A 19401-nucleotide genomic window follows, 5' to 3' on the forward strand; every position below is an offset into this window, starting at 1 on the left:
CCTTTTTAGTTCCCCTTAAGTGGAGTTTCCAAAAACAAATCATGTATGTTCCTTTACTTTTACAGGAGATTCCAAATACCAATTTTTACGTCTGTAACATTTTACGTTTCTCAAATATACTTGAGATAGTGTCTTTCTAAAAATTCTACCCAATTTGTCACTCATGTTTAACCCCCCATTAATTAGATTTTCCAAAAATAAAATATGTGTTTATTTTCAAAGGAGATCCCAAGTACCAATTTTCTGGTCTGTAATATCTTCAGTTTCTGAGATATTAGTATCCTCATTAAAGGCATTCAACTCTTTTTCACCCTTTTTCTCCCTTTTTCACCCTTCCTATTGGGATTTTCCAAAAACAAAAAATACGTGCTTCTCTATTTTTAAATGGGATTCTAAATACCAATTTTTATCTGTAAAGCTTAAAAGTTTTGAGATATAGATACACTCATTTTAAAAATTAACCTCCCCCTCTTTTTACCCCCCATTAATTGGATTTTCCAAAAACAAAAAATACGTGGTACTTTACTTTTAAAGGAGATCCCAAATACCAATTTTCAGGTCTGTAATATCTTCAGTTTCTGAGATTTAAGTATCCTCATTAAAGGCATTCAACCCCTTTTTCACCCCTCCTATTGGGATTTTCCAAAACTAAAAAAATACGTGTTTCTTTTTTTTTAAAAGGAGATTCCAAATACCAATTTTTACATCTGTGAACTTTTAAAGTTTTGAGATATAGATACACTCATTTCAAAATTTCACCCCCATTTTCACCCCCTTTGCATCAGAATATCCAAAAATCCTCCCTTAGCGAGCACCTACATATTACTATAAATGTATCCTCAGAATTTCATTTCATTATGTCCAGTAGTTTTGGCTCGACGATGATGGAATCAGTCGGTCAGTCAGTCAGGACTTGTTATTTTATATATATAGATAGATAGATAAACCCTAGCTGAGCACTTTTAATAAAGGTAATAGGTTTCATAAACATCCTGTCTGCTCCAAACATTTTCGATACCGATGCTGTCTGTCCCTGTATTTCATACGGTGGAGAAATGTGCAATGAATGCTTTAGTACGAAACCAGCCAGTGACAACAGCTACTAAGAGAAAAAAATTATGACAGGAAAGAAACTTACACATTTATCACTTCAGAGGGCAGGAGGTGTGTCAGTCGTTCTTTCAATTTGTATTCGCTTTTGGCTCTAAGAGGCTAAAAAATTTAAAGGAACATTTCAAGAAAGAAGGGGTACAGCCTAAAATTCACCAAAACGTATTAAAGACTTCTCAGATAAAATCTATTCCTTTTGATGATCGTAAACATGCAGACGACTTTATGAAAAATTTCAGTGAACAAAATGCATTTGTCATGCCAGGCCGGATCCCTACAAAACGAAGACTTGATCTCATGCTTCTCCCAACCAACATGTCTAAGAAGTACTTTCATATATTATACTCCGACAGTTGTAAATCATTAGAGAGAATTCCTGTATCACTCTCGTCCAGGTATCCCATCTGGGGTACATTTTGCAGTAACATAGTAGTTCAGAAACCCAAGACTGATCTTCGTATTACTTGTAGAAGCAATCAAACTGTAATAGCGAAACTGTTGATTATGGATGAGGAGGAAAAAAGAAATCTGATGGAGAAGGCTATACAACATCGTAATCACGTCCAAGCAGAGTGGACTGCTTATAAAAACACCATAGACAATTTTAAACAAGGGATTACACAACTGAAAACTCCATTGTCTCTTGGGCCACATAGCTGTAACACATACAAAGGCACAATGCATTACAGTTTTGATTTTGCTCAACAGGTGCACTTACCATACGATCCGCAACAAGTTGGACCCATTTTCTTTCTTACAGGCTACAAAGTCGATCTCTTTGGTGTAGCGTTTGAACCACTTAACAAATTTCTTTTGTACATTATTCCAGAAGCTTGTATTGCAGGTAAAGGAGTAAATACTGTCTTATCCCCCCGTACATAACTTCTTGAAAAAAATTTCAGTAGTTGAGGAACATTTAAAATTCCATGCTGATAACGGACTTGGGCAAAATAAAAACATCATCTTAATAAAATACCTCATGTGGAGAGTTATGACAGGAAAGATCAGCGGTTGCAAAATTTAATTTTTGCCAGTGGGACACATGAAATTTCAACCTGATTTGTATTTTGGTTGTTTCAAGAGAGAAGTCCGGAAAAATTAATGTGAAGTTATTGAAGATGCAATTAATGTCGCCCGTAAAAGTCATCAGGTTTCTAGCGCTATTATTCCTGCTGGCACAGAATCTGAAAATGTAACAATTCATACTTATGACTGGCAAAACAAGTTCTGTGCTGGAATGAAAGACATTTCACAAATAACAGTACTCAAGAATGCCTCAGTTGTATCTGTAATAAATTCATTTCTATCTTCTTTTTTCTTCTTTGCCTGTGTGAGCGATTCTCCCATGGATTACTGCCGCTCCAATAATCCCTTCTGTTTGCTCCGCTTGTCATTACCACTGGCAGTTTGTTTCATCACGGTCCCCTTTGGAACTCTAGCCTTTCCTCACAAAATTTGCACATCAACATTTTTTTTTGTTCATGGAAACCCCTCTGAGCTGGATTCACTTGCCCATGACTATACAAATATTTATGTATCTGACTTTAAAAGAATCTTTTTTTTATCATGCCAACACGTACTGGCAGACACGTGGTAGTTTGTGAATGCAGGCTGTTTCATGGCACTAGCGTGCTTTTGCACACATTCTTTGCACAATGCAATGTAGCAGTGTTTCAAATACAGTGGTTATGTCCCTACACAAGTCATTGTAAAATATTTTTTTAGCTATAACTTCAACATATTTTATTTCAATTGGTGTTTAGCGGAGTTTTAAATCACTGCAACAACAGAAATAAGTCTTTCTCAATGGATCTCATTGGAATTCTGCAATGTTTGTTCGGCCATGGTACGATATATCTTATTTGATTGATTATATACTTTTTTACCGAGCTCGATAGCTGCAGTCGCTTAAGTGCGTCCAGTATTCAGGAGATAGTGGGTTCGAACCCCACTGTCGGCAGCCCTGAAGGTGGTTTTCCGTGGTTTCCCATTTTCACACCAGGCAAATGCTGCAGCTGTACCTTAATTAAGGCCACGGCTGCTTCCTTCCCACTCCTAGCCCTTTCCTGTCCCATCTGTGTCGGTGCGACGTAAAACAACTTGTAAATAACTATTTTTAGTTCACGTAAGTTGTTCGAATTACCTGCATCAACTACCCAAGCTATGCTTGAACCATAACATGCCATGCCTGTCACTCTCCAGCATTTGCCAAGAGCAGGCACATCATGCTGTTCTTTAAAATGTAATAATTCTCAGGTTCAGTGATTGGTTTGTTTAAATTATACGTGAAAAGAAATGCGACTAGGTGCAATGCCTAAGTTTCGACTCAGGTAATTTATAACTGTTAGGTTCTTCAGTCTGTCGAAACTATTTTTGAAAAAAAAATGTATAAATTACCTGAGAAAGAAAACAAAAAGGATATTCCCATTTGACAAATCAGCAATTTTTAAAAAGCCATCCCCCCCTCAAAATTTCTCAGCTCATTCAAAGATTTCTTGCCAAACATAAGTTTTTGAACAAAACATCTATCAGGAATCCCATAGACATTTGTAGTATTACTAAGAACCTTAAGCCAAATCCCTTCCATACAATCAACTCTTATGACATCAACAACATGTATGCTAACATTCCAGCAGCAGAAACCATAAATCTAATCAAAAATAATTTAAATAAACAGAGCAATTTAAGGAAACTTGAAATAGAGGCATTCTTAAACATTTGTATTTGTATTAGATTGTATTAGATAACAATATTTTGAGCTTGAACAATAACATCTATCAACAGGAAGGTTTGCAAATGGGTTCACCCACTTCAGGCATATTGGCAGAGATTTTCATTTACAATTTAGAAAACACAAATATAATTAACAATATTAAAGACATACATCATTGAACAAGGTATGTTGTTGATATTTTTGTCTTAATAGACCAACGAGAAACCTGCAGTAAAACTGTTTTAGATCAACTTCAACTCTACAAGTCCATATATAAATTAATGCACAAACGTGAAATTAATAAAGCAATCAACTTCCTTGACCTCACTTATCACCAGTAATAAGGAATCCCTCAAGTTCAGTATATACAGAAAGCCCACCCAGACAGTTAACATTATCAGAAAGGATTCTCTACACCCAGCCACACGCAAAAAAGTGGCTTTCTACAGCATGATTCATAGAGCAATTAACATCCCGTTTCAGGCAAAGATTATAAGAAAGAAATCAATCACATACTCTTGATTGCTATCAACAATGGATACAATACGGAATATGTTAACAAGATCAACAAAATAAAGATGAAATCACTCACCATGCTAATTAAAGACTCAAAAGAGAAAAAAAAGAATACATTACTTACACTTACAACCGTAATAACATGCACAAAATGTTCAGGAAACGTAACTTTAATATCTCATTTAAAACTAGCAACACCAATGCCCAAATATTCTACAACACCCACACCATTAATAGAAACAAAACAATAAATATATGCAATCCAGTGTTTATAAATTAAAATGCGCCAAATATGATGCCACTTATGTGGGCCAAACTGGCAGGTCCTTTGCTGTATGTTACAAGGACGTAAATGCTTGCAAATATAAAAGGTTTTCAGCAATGAACACACATGTGAAGGAATGCCATCATAAATTCACCATGAATGAGGACATGAAAATCATCCAAGCAGCTAGTAAAGGAAAATGCCTAAATATTCTGGAAAGTTTACACGTGCATATAGATCAAAAGCACAACCTCAATGAAACAATAAAAAGGAAAAATATTTTATTTGAAGAATTGACAAACAGCAGTAATCATCAACAGACGAATAAAATATTTGCAACACGCATCAAACAAGCCACTTCCTCCATTCTGGTTGCTCCTACTTCCCATTCACACATGCGTCCCCTCACCAGTAACAGCTTAAGGCAAGTAACAGCGTGCACTCAATTAGACAACTTGACAACAATAACATAAAATGCTGGAAGACGAGAACACTCTAAAACCCATAAACCATTGAGCAATATCTAAAGAGTGAACACTCATTGTATTGTAACATTAACATGTGTTTTTTTTTTGCTATGTATGTTTTTAATAGTTTATCATTATAAATGATGTTTCACTTTTTTAAATTGTTTATATCAATTTTAGTGATCAGATTTATCTTTTCATGTTTCTTCGAATTCACATTAGCCGTCGTAGAGATTTTAGAATATTTATCTTCCATTTTTCTTTTCATTCTAGATTTTGATAAGATTTAAGAAGACTTTCACGAGTTTGTCCAGTTTAACAACACATTATCAGGTTCCAAATTGACAACATAATCAAATATAGTTCCACATATAAGTGTCTGCATTCCAAAACAAGTGTAATGCTTCCAGTTATATATAACTGGCATTCACTATAACATATGTCAGAAATAGTAGAGTGGCATTTTCACGGTGTTTTATTTGCTTTCCAATGAAGAAATTACAAGAACACTCTCAAACCCCTAAACCATTGAGCAATGTCTAAAGCGTGAACACTCATTTTATTGTAACATTAACATGTGTTTTTTTACTATGGATATTTTTAATAGTGCATTGTTATAAATGATGTTTCACTTTTTTAAATTGTTTATATCAGTTTTGATTACTGTATAGCTGAAGATGACCAAAATTAAAGGCAGAAACATGCCCTAATATTTTAAATGACTGTTAATATAATTAGCATGACAAGTCTTGAATAGGTAGATCTATTTAATAAATTCTTTTTTAAGAATTGAATCTCTTGATGATGATGATGTTGATGATGATTTTTTACGTCCTACTAACTACTTTTTTGCCGGGTGACTTGGCCATGCGGTTAGGGGAGCGCTGCTGTGAGCTTGCATCCAGGAGATAGTTGGTTTGAACCCCACTGTCGGCAGCCCTGAAAATGGTTTTCCATGGTCTCCCATTTTCACATCAGGCAAATGCTGGGGCTGTTCCTTAATTAAGGCCACGGCCGCTTCCTTCCCACTCCTAGGCCTTTCCGATCCCTTCGTCACTGTTACCGCGTTTTGATGGTAGGTAGAGGTGTAAGAAGGTGCGGGCGTGAATGGGTCTCAAACTACGGAATCAAAGTTAACGTAAAATTTAACAAGGTTATATTTTCTTTTCAATATTAAGTAATAACAAAGAACAGGTACTTAGTAGCCGAAACACAATTTGAAATGTACAATTGCAGGGGTTACAGAGTTCGGGCTTCGAGCCCTGAGTTCACAATTTTTGAGCAACTAGCCCAACTTTCCGATATACAAATTTTAACAAAGGGGCAGAAGACCCCAATCAAACCCTGGAGCACTTGCTCCAAATTACACAGTAAAGCCTCCTCGAGGCACACAACACTCCGTTTCCAAAAGAGCCACTCGCTCTTTCATTTAAGCCTTTCCCAGGCCACACCAAACTCCACCTTCAAGTTGTCCGTCAACGGACATAAACACAGGGGTAAAATACCCAATCTACTGAGGTCTATTAAATGAAAAGCAGGTTAATTAAATGACCTCTAAAACAATTTGAGAGGAGGCGAACTTGCACTCCTAATACACTTTGATTTTAAGACCTACTTAGGTTCTTAGGCCACTGATGCAAGGGCTAATCCCATACTACAGAGGTGACTTAGAAAAGAACAATTTGTTTTACATTATCGAAGAATAGGTTGAGAAAAATAAGTTCACCTCAAAACAATATGAGTGGGAGCTCGAGAGGGTTAGCACTCTCTATCCCAGAATGTAGCTTTACAAGAGAATCGAAGAAAAGAGTAGTTACATTTTAGGAAAAGGTTACATGGTAGAACGCTTCGCACCCGCCCCGAGAGTTAAACTGCTGAGCAAGAAAAGAAAGAATTTATTAATCGGCCATTACCTTATTGTTGACCGCTGCAGAAGAAAGAGGCGCTACCCGCCTCCTGCGATGTACTTAATACACTGAAAGATGGAACAGAAGTGGCACGGAGACCCAAAAATCAGCAGTTTATAACCTCTCGTGGAAGGTTCTAGGCGTTAGGGGAATGAAAACACCCGCCCACAATATTTTATTGGCTAGGACCCCGCAATCGATTCAAGTTGGGGGAAGATACATCTGATTGGATAGAAATTAATTTAAGAAATTCGGGATTGGCTACATGCAAAACAAGGGGAAAGAGAGGGGTATACAGCCAACTTAAACAATAACAGAAAGAAATTTAGCAAAGAACAAACATTTGAAATAAAAATTTCTTCAACAAAATAGTTCTTTGACTCCGCACTAGGTTGCACTATTGTTGATCTTCAGTAGTGTCCTCTAGAAGAGAAAGTTCACACTTCTTACTTCAAGCTAAACAAAAACACATCAAAAGTGACACAGTTCAAAAACTCAAAATTTTCCACGTGGTGACATCTTCTGAGAAAGTAGAGAATTAATAGAGTAGATAAAGTTCAACCTTCCTCCAGAAGAGGAGTTTCAACTGGCGCAACTTTTAAATAAACGGTGTAGAGGTGTACCGCCCGGTACAGACCTCCCCCCCCAAAAGTTCCTCCAGGGGTGACGCATGAGATCAGTTTGAAACAAAGTCCAAGTAATGATGTTGATATGAAGATAGATAGCAGGAGCATTTACAAGATTTCTTAATTCAGTTTCAAAATGTTGTTGTTGCAGGTGAATGAAAGTCTTTATGTTTGTAGAATTTGAATTTCTGAAGATAAACTTTTACTACTTAAAAGTGAAGAAAATTTTGCAATGTCCACCAAATATTGTTGTTGAATTCCCAAGTGTAATTATTGCTTATGGTGACTGTCCATGTAGTTGATGTAGATTAAGTTGGATGGCCAGACCGGCCGTTGCAGCTTGCGTCGAAAGGAGGCCGCTCGGACCCCTCAAGTACCCTGAGATACCGCTCGCCCGCACTATGAGGGGAGCAGAGGTGTTGAAATACGCCGCGCCCGCGGTGAACATATACAGGCTGCGGGCCAGTAGCAGGTCGTGCGCCGCACATCAGCCTTGGCCGGGAGGAGAGCTCCGGCTCGCCGTACACATGTCGTCCTCGCTGGAGAGGAGGGGGCCCATCCCCCTCCCCAGTTGCTGCACGGTGCTGCGCGGCTGCGGGGGCACTGAAACATACAAGCTCGGCGGCAAAATTGTGTTGGACCATCATCTTTTTTTTTTTTTGAGGGCACAGGCATGTAGATTGAGGGGCCAGCGGCGTGGCGATATCCATGGCATTTCATCTAAGCCAGCCACTGTATTTAGTGGAGCAGGAGACGGGAGCGTGGTAATGGCCGTGACAAGGACAGGATGGCAGTTTAACAATCGGGGAAGGTTTTACAAGAGGATTACATATAAGACCAAAATATTATAGAAGGGGCAGAAAGCCTTAAAAGTTGAACTCAAAAAAAAATATAACCTTCATATTCCTTTCAAATTATATGAAGCAAGTTAACACAAAATTTACACTGGTTTCACCTGTGACAGGTGAACCCTAAATATCCTCTCGGTGGCTGGATTGCTTACTAACAATGTAACTGGCGTAAGAAAATCGAGAATGATACAAGGCCCATGAAATCTGGGGGCAAGCTTGCCCGCGGGAACAAAATTCTTGACCATCACCTGGTCACCTACCTTCAAAGTGGTGGGTCTCCGTCCACGATCATACTTTTCCCTAACCTTTTCATGAGACACCTTAAGATTAGCTTTAGCCTTCTTCCAAAGATCTTTAATGTTATTCGGATCTATTGTCTCGGGTAGAATGTCATTCAGAGACCAGAGGTTAGAGAGCGGCGAGTTGGGAACAAACTTGAACATCAAAGAAGCTGGAGTAAACTTGTGAGATTCATGAACCGCCGAATTCAAAGCAAAAGCTATCCAATGCAGGGACGTATCCCACCTGGAATGATCTTCATGATGATAGGCAATCAGTGCGGACCTGAGATTACGGTTAACCCGTTCAGCCAGAGATGGTTGAGGGTAATAAGCCGAAGTAGTTACATGAGAGATGGACAAGTCAAAACAGAATTTTCGAAATAAATTAGATGTAAAAGCCTTAGCATTATCAGATACAATATATTGGCACGGACCAAAAGAAGCAAAAATAGAATTTAAGCAAGTAATGGTAGACTGAGCGGTAGCCAGCTTAGTCGGAAATAACCAGGAAAATCTGGTAAAACCATCTACACATACAAAGATGAATTTGTTGGCATTTCCCTTCGACTGGGGGAAGGGTCCTACATAATCAATATACAGGCGTTCCATGGGGCGCGATGCTTGATGCGAAGACAAGAGGCCTACCTTGGTGGACATGGTGGGTTTACTGAGCCAACAAGATTTACAAGCTTTTACAAGTTCACGGATTTCACCGTCCATACCTTTCCAGATGAACATTTCACGAATCTTCTCACGGGTTTTAAAGATTCCAAGATGCCCTCCTAATGGGGTCTCATGATAATACTTGAAGATCATAGGTACAAGAACCGTTGGAACAACAACCTTCATCATCTTGTCCTGCCTCGAAGGGCAACATAAAACACCATTCCTCAGAACATAAGGGACAACATGTTCCCCAGAAGAAAGGGTTTCCATTATCGGAGCCAACGTCGGATCTTCACGTTGGTATTTCTTAATGTCCCTAAAAAGCATGGGAGCATCTGTTAAGATGGCATTAACACCAGATAGCATGGACTCGGGGGGTGATGAACTGTCGACCTGTTCATGGTTCTCAACGTCGTCTGAAAACATACGGCTGAGTCCATCGGCAACAACATTTTCGGTACCTCTGATATGCCTGACGTCAAATTGGAAGGCAGAAATACGGATGGCCCAACGGGCTATACGACCAGTACGACGCGGCCTACCTAAGACCCAGCTTAAGGCTTGATTATCTGTTTCCAGGTCGAATTTGACATGTTCCAGATAGAGACGGAACTTCTCTAAGGCGAATAAGACTGCCAAACCTTCGAGCTCATAGATGGAATACTTGGCTTCTTGAGCCGACAAAGTCCTAGATGCATAGGCGATGGGTCGCCTCCCTAGTTCAGTCTCTTGAAGAAGGACTGCAGCTACAGCTGACGACGACGCGTCCGTTTGGACGATGAATTTCTTTGAGAAATCAGGCATAGCAAGGACAGGGGCATTACAGAGAGCTAATTTCAGATCTTCAAAAGCGGCTTGTTGAGAAGGTCCCCACTCGAATTTGATGCCTTTCCTACGAAGAAGGTTTAAGGGCGCCGCTCTATTAGCAAAGTTAGGAATGAACTTTCTGAAGAAATTCACCATACCAATAAACCTGGCGATGCCTTTAATGTCCTTGGGAGGTTTAAAATCACGGATGGCCTGTGTTCTAGAATGATCGACTGCTACACCATCAGGTGACACAATATGCCCTAGGAAAGACATAGAGGGCTTAGCAAAGGCAACCTTGGACAACTTAACAGTTAACCCAGCCTTACGAAGGCGATTCAGAACTTCTCGCAGATGATCTAGATGTTCTTCGAAGGTCTCCGAAAACACGACGACATCATCCAAGTAGTGATATAAGTATTCAAATTTGATGTCGGAGAAGACCCTATCTAGTAGCCTAGTGAGCACAGCTGCCCCCGTGGGGAGCCCGAAAGGCACGCGGTTGTATTCGTATAAATTCCAGTCCGTGGCAAACGCTGTAAGGTGTTTAGACTCTTCGGCAAGGGGAATTTGATTATAGGCCTGATTCAAGTCCAAGATAGTGAAGAACTTGGCCTTACGAAACCATGAAAAACAAGAATGAAGGTCAGGAAGGGGCACAGATTGCAACACCACCTTCCGATTGAGAGCCCTGTAATCAATGACAGGCCTGAAGCCTCCTTGGGGTTTCGGGACTAGAAAAATAGGCGATGAATACGCCGACTTAGAGGGCCTAATAATACCATCCTTCAACATCTGATCGATGATTTCTTTCAGAGCCTTCATTTTAGGTGGAGATAGCCTATAAGGTGGAAAACGGACAGGAATCGAATCCGTGACCTCAATTTTGTATTCAATAAGATCAGTAACACCAAGAGTATCAGTGAATACCTCTGGAAATGACTGACATAATTTACGAATACTATTAGCCTGCTCCTCAGGTAGATGTCTAAGGTCTAACAACATCTCATCCTGGGTAGGCGAAATAGAGAAACATGACACAGAATTACACGTTAATAGTGGGATTTTACAACTAGAAGCAAATTTGAATGTGCACGACCTAGACTGGAGATCGAGCACAAGACCAGTGTGAGAAATAAAGTCCGCTCCCAGTATGATGGGGCAAGACAAGTGCTTAGCCACAAACAGTTTGATTTTCCATGTAAACTTAAAAATACGAATTTTGACCAGTAAAGAACCTAGAATTTCTAATGGAGATGTATTAGCCGAAACATATTTAACAGGAGAAGAGTCATAGACAGGTAGTTTACAAACAGATTTCAATTTGGAGTACCATTCAGCCGAAATAATGGAACAAACACTGCCTGAATCTAATAGAGCTGTTATAGGTTCGTTATTTATCTCAATCTTAAGAAAAGGAACAGGTGCGGGGATATCCGCCGCAATCCTAAGACACTCTTTGGGGCATTCAAAAGATGTATTCGAAGACTTATCGTTCCCTGAATTCTCGACCTTTTTGCCAGGGGCTGAGCCTTGGGAAGATGGATTAGTTGACTCAGCCGAAGCCACTAGTCACTTTTGACTGTTGTTGGAAGTTACCCCAGAAGTTGAGCAGGAGGGGGTGCTATTCGAATTGGGACAATTCTTGGCGATATGTGAGAAAGCCCCACATTTAAAACAGCCCTGTGATGAACCAGCTCCATTATTTGCCCTACTAGACTTGATCAGAGGACACTTATTGCGCAGATGGTCAGGCGACCCGCAAGCATAACATTTACGAGGGGTAACTGATCGGCGAGGTGGAGGCCGAGTGTTACTAAAGGAAGGCGGGGGTTCTTTCGCGACACGCAAGGAATCGGCGTATCTAACTCCTTCCGCTGAGACGGCCAATGCTTCAAGTTCCGAGAAAGTTTGCGGGCATGCCGCGAAACACAAATATGACCTGTAGGGTGGGGAGATCCCTTCAACAATAGCTTGCACGATCTGATCCTCAGGGAAGTGGAGAGCAAACACCCTAGTATAAAACTTAATGTCCTGTATGAAATCAGCCAAGTTTTCATCCAAGCGCTGTACCCGATAATAGTATTTCTGAATCAGAGATGACCTCGCGCGGGCAGGAATGAAATTTGCAAGCAAGTGTGCGTGAAAATCTTCAATAGATGACTGTTCAGCAATAGCTCTTACTATTTTATCTGAGAGAACACCAATAGCATAAGGATAGATAATTTGCAAAATTTGACAAGGGGAAAGAGAAAACACAAGGGCGTGATCCTGAAATTCAACTAGAAATCTTAAAAATGAAATTACATCACTGGTGGTGTTAACAGAAAACTTAGAAATACCTCTGAGCAACATTGCCAATGGATGAGGCAAGCTGCTAAACCCGGGTGACATAGTAGGTAAAGGTTTCAATGGTAAGGAAGTTAATTCAGAACGGATGTTACTCAACGATGCACGGCGTTCAGATTCGGTGTCCAATGGGGCCGGGATAGTTTGAGCAGCAACGGTTATCCTATTGACTTCTCCCTTGGGAGGCGCTTCCTCACTACCTGCATTCACTATGGTGGGCTGATCAGATTTGGGAGGAACTTCCCCAGTTAACAATTGAGTGACTTTACTAGACAATTCAGAAATAGTTTCAAGGAGCGTATTAGCTTCCTTCCTCTGAACGTCATTCACCTTTAGAGACAACAGATCATTAACTCTATTTGAAAAGTGATATAGTCTGCCTTGCACACGCTTAATTTGATTAGGAGACGGATAATTTTCATCAAAAAAACTAACTACCGATGCTAGCCCAGAAATATTCTCGACGATCGTGGAAAGAGAGTCATCAATTTCTTTCTCTCCCAAATTGGGGATGGAAATGGGCAAATCAAGGGACTCTCTAAGTTTGTTAGTGTCGATAGCAACCGTGCCTCCAGATTGCACGTTTCTAATAGTTAATTCGTAGATCAACTCCTCTTTGCGCAAATAGTTAAGGAGGAGAACATCGCGAGGGCCGGGCATGATGACGGAAAAATTTTGAACAACCTCAATAAAAAATTTCCAGCAACTGAGAAAATGGTTAGAGTTCGGATCAAAACAGAGTTTAGCCGTCAAAAGGGGCTAAATTGAGACCCATTCAACCACGCTCTGCTACCACTTGTTACCGCGTTTTGATGGTAGGTAGAGGTGTAAGAAGGTGCGGGCGTGAATGGGTCTCAAACTACGGAATCAAAGTTAACGTAAAATTTAACAAGGTTATATTTTCTTTTCAATATTAAGTAATAACAAAGAACAGGTACTTAGTAGCCGAAACACAATTTGAAATGTACAATTGCAGGGGTTACAGAGTTCGGGCTTCGAGCCCTGAGTTCACAATTTTTGAGCAACTAGCCCAACTTTCCGATATACAAATTTTAACAAAGGGGCAGAAGACCCCAATCAAACCCTGGAGCACTTGCTCCAAATTACACAGTAAAGCCTCCTCGAGGCACACAACACTCCGTTTCCAAAAGAGCCACTCGCTCTTTCATTTAAGCCTTTCCCAGGCCACACCAAACTCCACCTTCAAGTTGTCCGTCAACGGACATAAACACAGGGGTAAAATACCCAATCTACTGAGGTCTATTAAATGAAAAGCAGGTTAATTAAATGACCTCTAAAACAATTTGAGAGGAGGCGAACTTGCACTCCTAATACACTTTGATTTTAAGACCTACTTAGGTTCTTAGGCCACTGATGCAAGGGCTAATCCCATACTACAGAGGTGACTTAGAAAAGAACAATTTGTTTTACATTATCGAAGAATAGGTTGAGAAAAATAAGTTCACCTCAAAACAATATGAGTGGGAGCTCGAGAGGGTTAGCACTCTCTATCCCAGAATGTAGCTTTACAAGAGAATCGAAGAAAAGAGTAGTTACATTTTAGGAAAAGGTTACATGGTAGAACGCTTCGCACCCGCCCCGAGAGTTAAACTGCTGAGCAAGAAAAGAAAGAATTTATTAATCGGCCATTACCTTATTGTTGACCGCTGCAGAAGAAAGAGGCGCTACCCGCCTCCTGCGATGTACTTAATACACTGAAAGATGGAACAGAAGTGGCACGGAGACCCAAAAATCAGCAGTTTATAACCTCTCGTGGAAGGTTCTAGGCGTTAGGGGAATGAAAACACCCGCCCACAATATTTTATTGGCTAGGACCCCGCAATCGATTCAAGTTGGGGGAAGATACATCTGATTGGATAGAAATTAATTTAAGAAATTCGGGATTGGCTACATGCAAAACAAGGGGAAAGAGAGGGGTATACAGCCAACTTAAACAATAACAGAAAGAAATTTAGCAAAGAACAAACATTTGAAATAAAAATTTCTTCAACAAAATAGTTCTTTGACTCCGCACTAGGTTGCACTATTGTTGATCTTCAGTAGTGTCCTCTAGAAGAGAAAGTTCACACTTCTTACTTCAAGCTAAACAAAAACACATCAAAAGTGACACAGTTCAAAAACTCAAAATTTTCCACGTGGTGACATCTTCTGAGAAAGTAGAGAATTAATAGAGTAGATAAAGTTCAACCTTCCTCCAGAAGAGGAGTTTCAACTGGCGCAACTTTTAAATAAACGGTGTAGAGGTGTACCGCCCGGTACAGTCACCATAAGACCTATCTATGTCGGTGCGACGTAAAGCTACTAGCAAAGAAAAAACTACTTTTTTATTTCCGGAAACTCTGAGGTGCCAGAATTTGTAAATCTGCCGACACAGGGCTGACGTATTTGAGCACCTTCAATTACCACTAGACTGAGCCAGGATCGTACTTGCTAACTTTGGCTCAGAAAGTCAGCGCCTTAACTACCTGAGCCACTCAATCCGGCATCGTAGATGTTGATGCCGTGCCTTTTTTGCTGTGTTTGGTACTGGTACTTTTATGTACTTCTTTTCCTTTTTTGTCCCATCCCTCTACTTCATGAATTAGCACTTTTTCATTCAAATTTGGTCACCACAACTTTCATGTCCTTCAAATTAAATCTATTCCATCATCCCATTGACATATGGTTCCATTGGCAGGAGGACGAGATGAGCTCTTCACTTCATCATCGGAACTTTGCTCTTCCCTAAATGGTACTTCAGTATTTAGACCAACATTAGTTGCATCCTTTTCCTCATCTTTTTTACAATTGGCTTTACGTCACACCGACAGATAGGTTTTATGACAGCGATGGGACAGGAAAGGGCTAGGAGCGGGAAGGAAGCAGCCATGGCCTTAATTAAGGAACAGCCCCAGCATTTCCCTGGTGTGAAATTGGGAAACCACAGAAAACCATTTTCAGGGCTGCCAACAGTGGGGTTCAAACCCACTATCTCCCGGATGCAAGCTCACAGCCGCGCGCCCCTAACCGCACGGCTAACATGCCCGGTACTCTTCCTCATCAGGTGAGAATTCCAGGTCTGAATTTTCCAAGCACTGTACAATACCACTGTCATCAAAGAAATCTACTGGTAAACCTGAAAGCAATTAAAAACTGTTTCACATATGTGTGCTTTAAGCCAAGATATTTCTGTAAATATAGCTTAATGTAAAATCAAAACTATGTTATATGTTAAATAAACATAGCATTTATTCTTTAATGACACTGTAATCTGTACTCATACTTACAAAATAATGCTCCCATTCAAGGCCCATTTTTAATTTGAGGAATAAGAATAAGGTTAGCATGCTTCAGTCCCATCCATCACAAATGTGTGGGTAAAATGTTGCAAAGTTCCACAGTTAAACAAACAAGTTATAACTGCCTTATCTATGCACCAAAAGTACTAGAAAGGTATTAGTTTTCTTATTTTAGAAGTTTGATGTGAACATCTAAATAAATAAGGTACTTATGAACGGACTTACATGATGATGTACTGGATGCCACAACAACCGCCAAAGCCAGTAGAAGTAATACAGTTCATAGGTCCTCCACGAGAGTGCAACACCAACTAGTGCATATCACAGAGTTTGCACAAACCTTACCTTTGAAGCTAAACATGTCAGAATGTTCTTAGTGATTACAGTAAATCATACCAACACAAACATCTGGGTAGGATCTGAAAGGGATATGAAGACCATTCTGTTGATTAGATATTACTGTTGAAGGAAAAATATATTTTCTTTTTAACCCCAAATTTCAGGATGGCCAGGAATTCATTAATTACTTGCTTACTAAGATGGCTGTGTTAAAGTTGTTGTTTACTAGATTAATAGTTTCATTAATGGGTACACAAGAATACATATTGCCATTAATGCTTTCACGGCCCGTATTTATAGACATGATACTGTATAGGCTTTTGGGGTTATGCCGTGTCAAGAAAATAAGGTGAAATTCTTAACATTTTGCAGAGAACTGTGCTCTGCAAAACGTTAAGAATTTCACCTTATTTTCTTGATACGGCATAAGCCCAAAAGCCTATACAGTATCATGTCTATAAGAATACATATTGGTAAGTCAAATGAGTGTCGAGTTGTAAAACTAAGTCTTTGGTGACATTTCAGAATTCAACTGAGGTGGTTTGTTTTTTTTTTTTTTGCTCAAAAATGTCTGAATAAATTGTGATAATTTGTATGTGGGTATTTGCTAAAATAATAAAATAGAATCATTTTTTACAGATGACGAGTGTTCCAAAATATCAAAAGACCCTAACAACAAAATCAAGAAAAACCTAAAGCAACTTTTAAAGTTTGAATAGTGTTTACTACAGAAAGTAAAATATCCTATATACTTCCTGAAAAGGAATTGCTATTAAATTTCTGTATATTGGGACAGTTTTCATCATTGGATTCAGTTAATCCTTGTAGTGTTGTTTCAGTATATTGCTGCATTACTAAACATGTATTTAAATGTTCCAGGACAATTATTTGGTGTTGCACAAAGCTCTGGATGCAGTATCCAGTAATGTGAGTAATGCTGTTCCAACACCACCCCCTGTGCCACCAGATTTATACCTTACTGCCAATGGCCACATTAATGGATTTGTTGGAAATGGTAATGGAAGTGTACGAATCTCCCCAGAAGAATTGGAAATTGCCGTGGGACCACAGGAATCTCCAGCATAAGACAGTGCGGTGGAACTTCAGACAGACAGATCGACCCTTTTCAAAAAGTGCTGGATGTTAATGATGATGTTGTTGATGTTGTTGTTGCTAGGACGCATGTTGTTGTGTGCATAGTGTCTGGTTGTGATGTGATGTAGCACAAGGTTGATGACTGGCCTTTGTGATAGCACCCTGAATTAGTGACGAGGAGAAGGAAGTGAAATACATTGTGGTGCAGAATTAGGTGTCTACCAGTGAATTTAACCTTAGTGTTGCATTTGTACGTACATATACCTTTGTGTCCACACTTTGGTTTTTGTGTTTTGGATGGCATTGTGTTGTGTTGTGAATCTGAAACCGTTTTAAGGCTTGACGTTAGGGCACTACACACTTCAGTAAAAGTAGTTACACAATGTCGTTTATGTTTTCTTTGTGTCATCATGATGGTATAGTCGTGCACTTGACTGTAATAAGAATTAGGTGTTGTTGTACAGCGACTGTACTTCCTTAGTTATTTGTTGCCAAAACTGCCCTAATCTTTGCAGTTTTGAAACTTTCCCGTGTGTAAGGAATGTATATGTGTATAGTTGTTCATTTAAAATCATACAGCTGATCCTTGCCTATGACCCTATCAGATGTATTTGTAATCTCATTTATTCTAAATGTTAAACAAAATCTCTTGAGCTTAGGGATTGAATTGTGTAATATTGACTTGTGAAATTTTTCCAGTTTTCGAACTGTGGCAAGGATCGTATTCAAATTACTTTTGAAAGCTAATGAAAAGACCAAAACCACAATGGAAAGGACAGTTCTGGCCATAAGAACAAACCCAATAGCTTCTAGTCTTGGCCACATGTTACAACTATGCATGTGGGAGGAGGGCATTAGATTGTGACAATATAGTGGTACTAATGTCTTGTAGACCAACAACATAGTAGACATAAGGCTGTAAACATTTATAAACTTTTCCCTTGAGTCAAATATGTTAGCCATGTAGTCTTTCTTTTCTTACCTTCTTCAGTTACTATTTAAAATGTTAATTTGTATAAATTATGTGTGAATAATGTCAGCCTAGCAGTCATTATAGTTGTTTAAGTTAATTTTCATATTTTATTAAAGAAAGTATAAACACAAAAGACAAAGCAACATTAATATTAAAATATTCCACAAAAGAAGTTGTCAAGTACAAATGCAGTCAGTGGTCTCTAATTATGATTTGCATAATTAATGAGGAGAAACATTCTAAAGGTAAGCACCACAAACCAAATCTCGAATCCTGCCTATGTTTTAACTATACTCGTAGTGTTGATACACAAAGACCTTCAATGTGATGCAACTCATTATGTAAAACTACCATTGAGCTTTTTATATTAGTGCTAAAAAGTTATGGAAAGTATTGCCACCAATGAGATTTTCTTTTGGTAATTTTCCTTTTAAGATGTTTTATACTGTAAATAGCTCTTTGTAAATATTCCATGGAATGGGCTTTGTGAATGTGTCCAGGTATCTGTAGAGATTTGTACAGTTTGTTGCTTCTGACGAAGCTACATAAATATTGGCATATGCTAAAATAATAAAATTGCTTTATTTGTCAAATGTATTGGTTTTACATTCTTGTTCTTCCCGTTTGAGTCCAAAGTCCTTAGTTTATTTGGTGTTTAAAAGGTTAAGAAGACATAATTTATACCCATAGTAAAATAATGTGCTGGAAAGTATTACACACAAGATGTTACAAAAATGTATGATAATTTAATATTTCTTTTAGTTAGAATGTACTAACTTACCATGGCGCAAGCAGCTATGAGGTTTGGGTTATGTTACTGTGAGATTGCATTCGGGAGATGACGGATTCAAATGCCACTGTCAGCAGCCCTTCAGGTTATTTTCCATGGTTTCCCATTTTCACACCAGGCAAATATTGGGAGCTGTACCTTAAATAAGGTTATGGCCATTACTTTCTTAACCATAGGTTATCCCCACCATTGCGTCCGGCTCCATGGCTAAATGGTTAGCGCGCTGGCCTTTGGCCACAGGGGTCCCGGGTTCGATTCCCGGCAGGGTCGGGAATTTTAACCTTAATTGGGTAATTTCTCTGGCACGGGGGCTGGGTGTATGTGTCGTCTTCATCATCATTTCATCC

General features: G+C 39.3%; 1 protein-coding gene across 5 annotated transcripts in view; it reads left to right on the top strand.

Moving 5' to 3' along the window:
• The window catches only part of LOC136864203 (tyrosine-protein phosphatase 99A), a 423374-nt gene extending 404517 nt beyond the window's left edge, over window positions 1–18857 (top strand). For all 5 annotated transcript variants that reach the window (XM_067140883.2, XM_067140882.2, XM_067140884.2 and 2 more), the window contains one exon: window positions 17076–18857. In XM_067140883.2, the coding sequence (XP_066996984.2) occupies window positions 17076–17282 (207 nt within the window). In that variant the 3' untranslated portion in view covers window positions 17283–18857. The remainder of the gene's footprint in view (window positions 1–17075) is intronic.
• The last annotated feature ends 544 nt before the right edge of the window (window positions 18858–19401 follow it).

This window comes from Anabrus simplex, chromosome 2, assembly GCF_040414725.1.
Source record: "Anabrus simplex isolate iqAnaSimp1 chromosome 2, ASM4041472v1, whole genome shotgun sequence".
Lineage (NCBI taxonomy): Eukaryota > Metazoa > Arthropoda > Insecta > Orthoptera > Tettigoniidae > Anabrus > Anabrus simplex.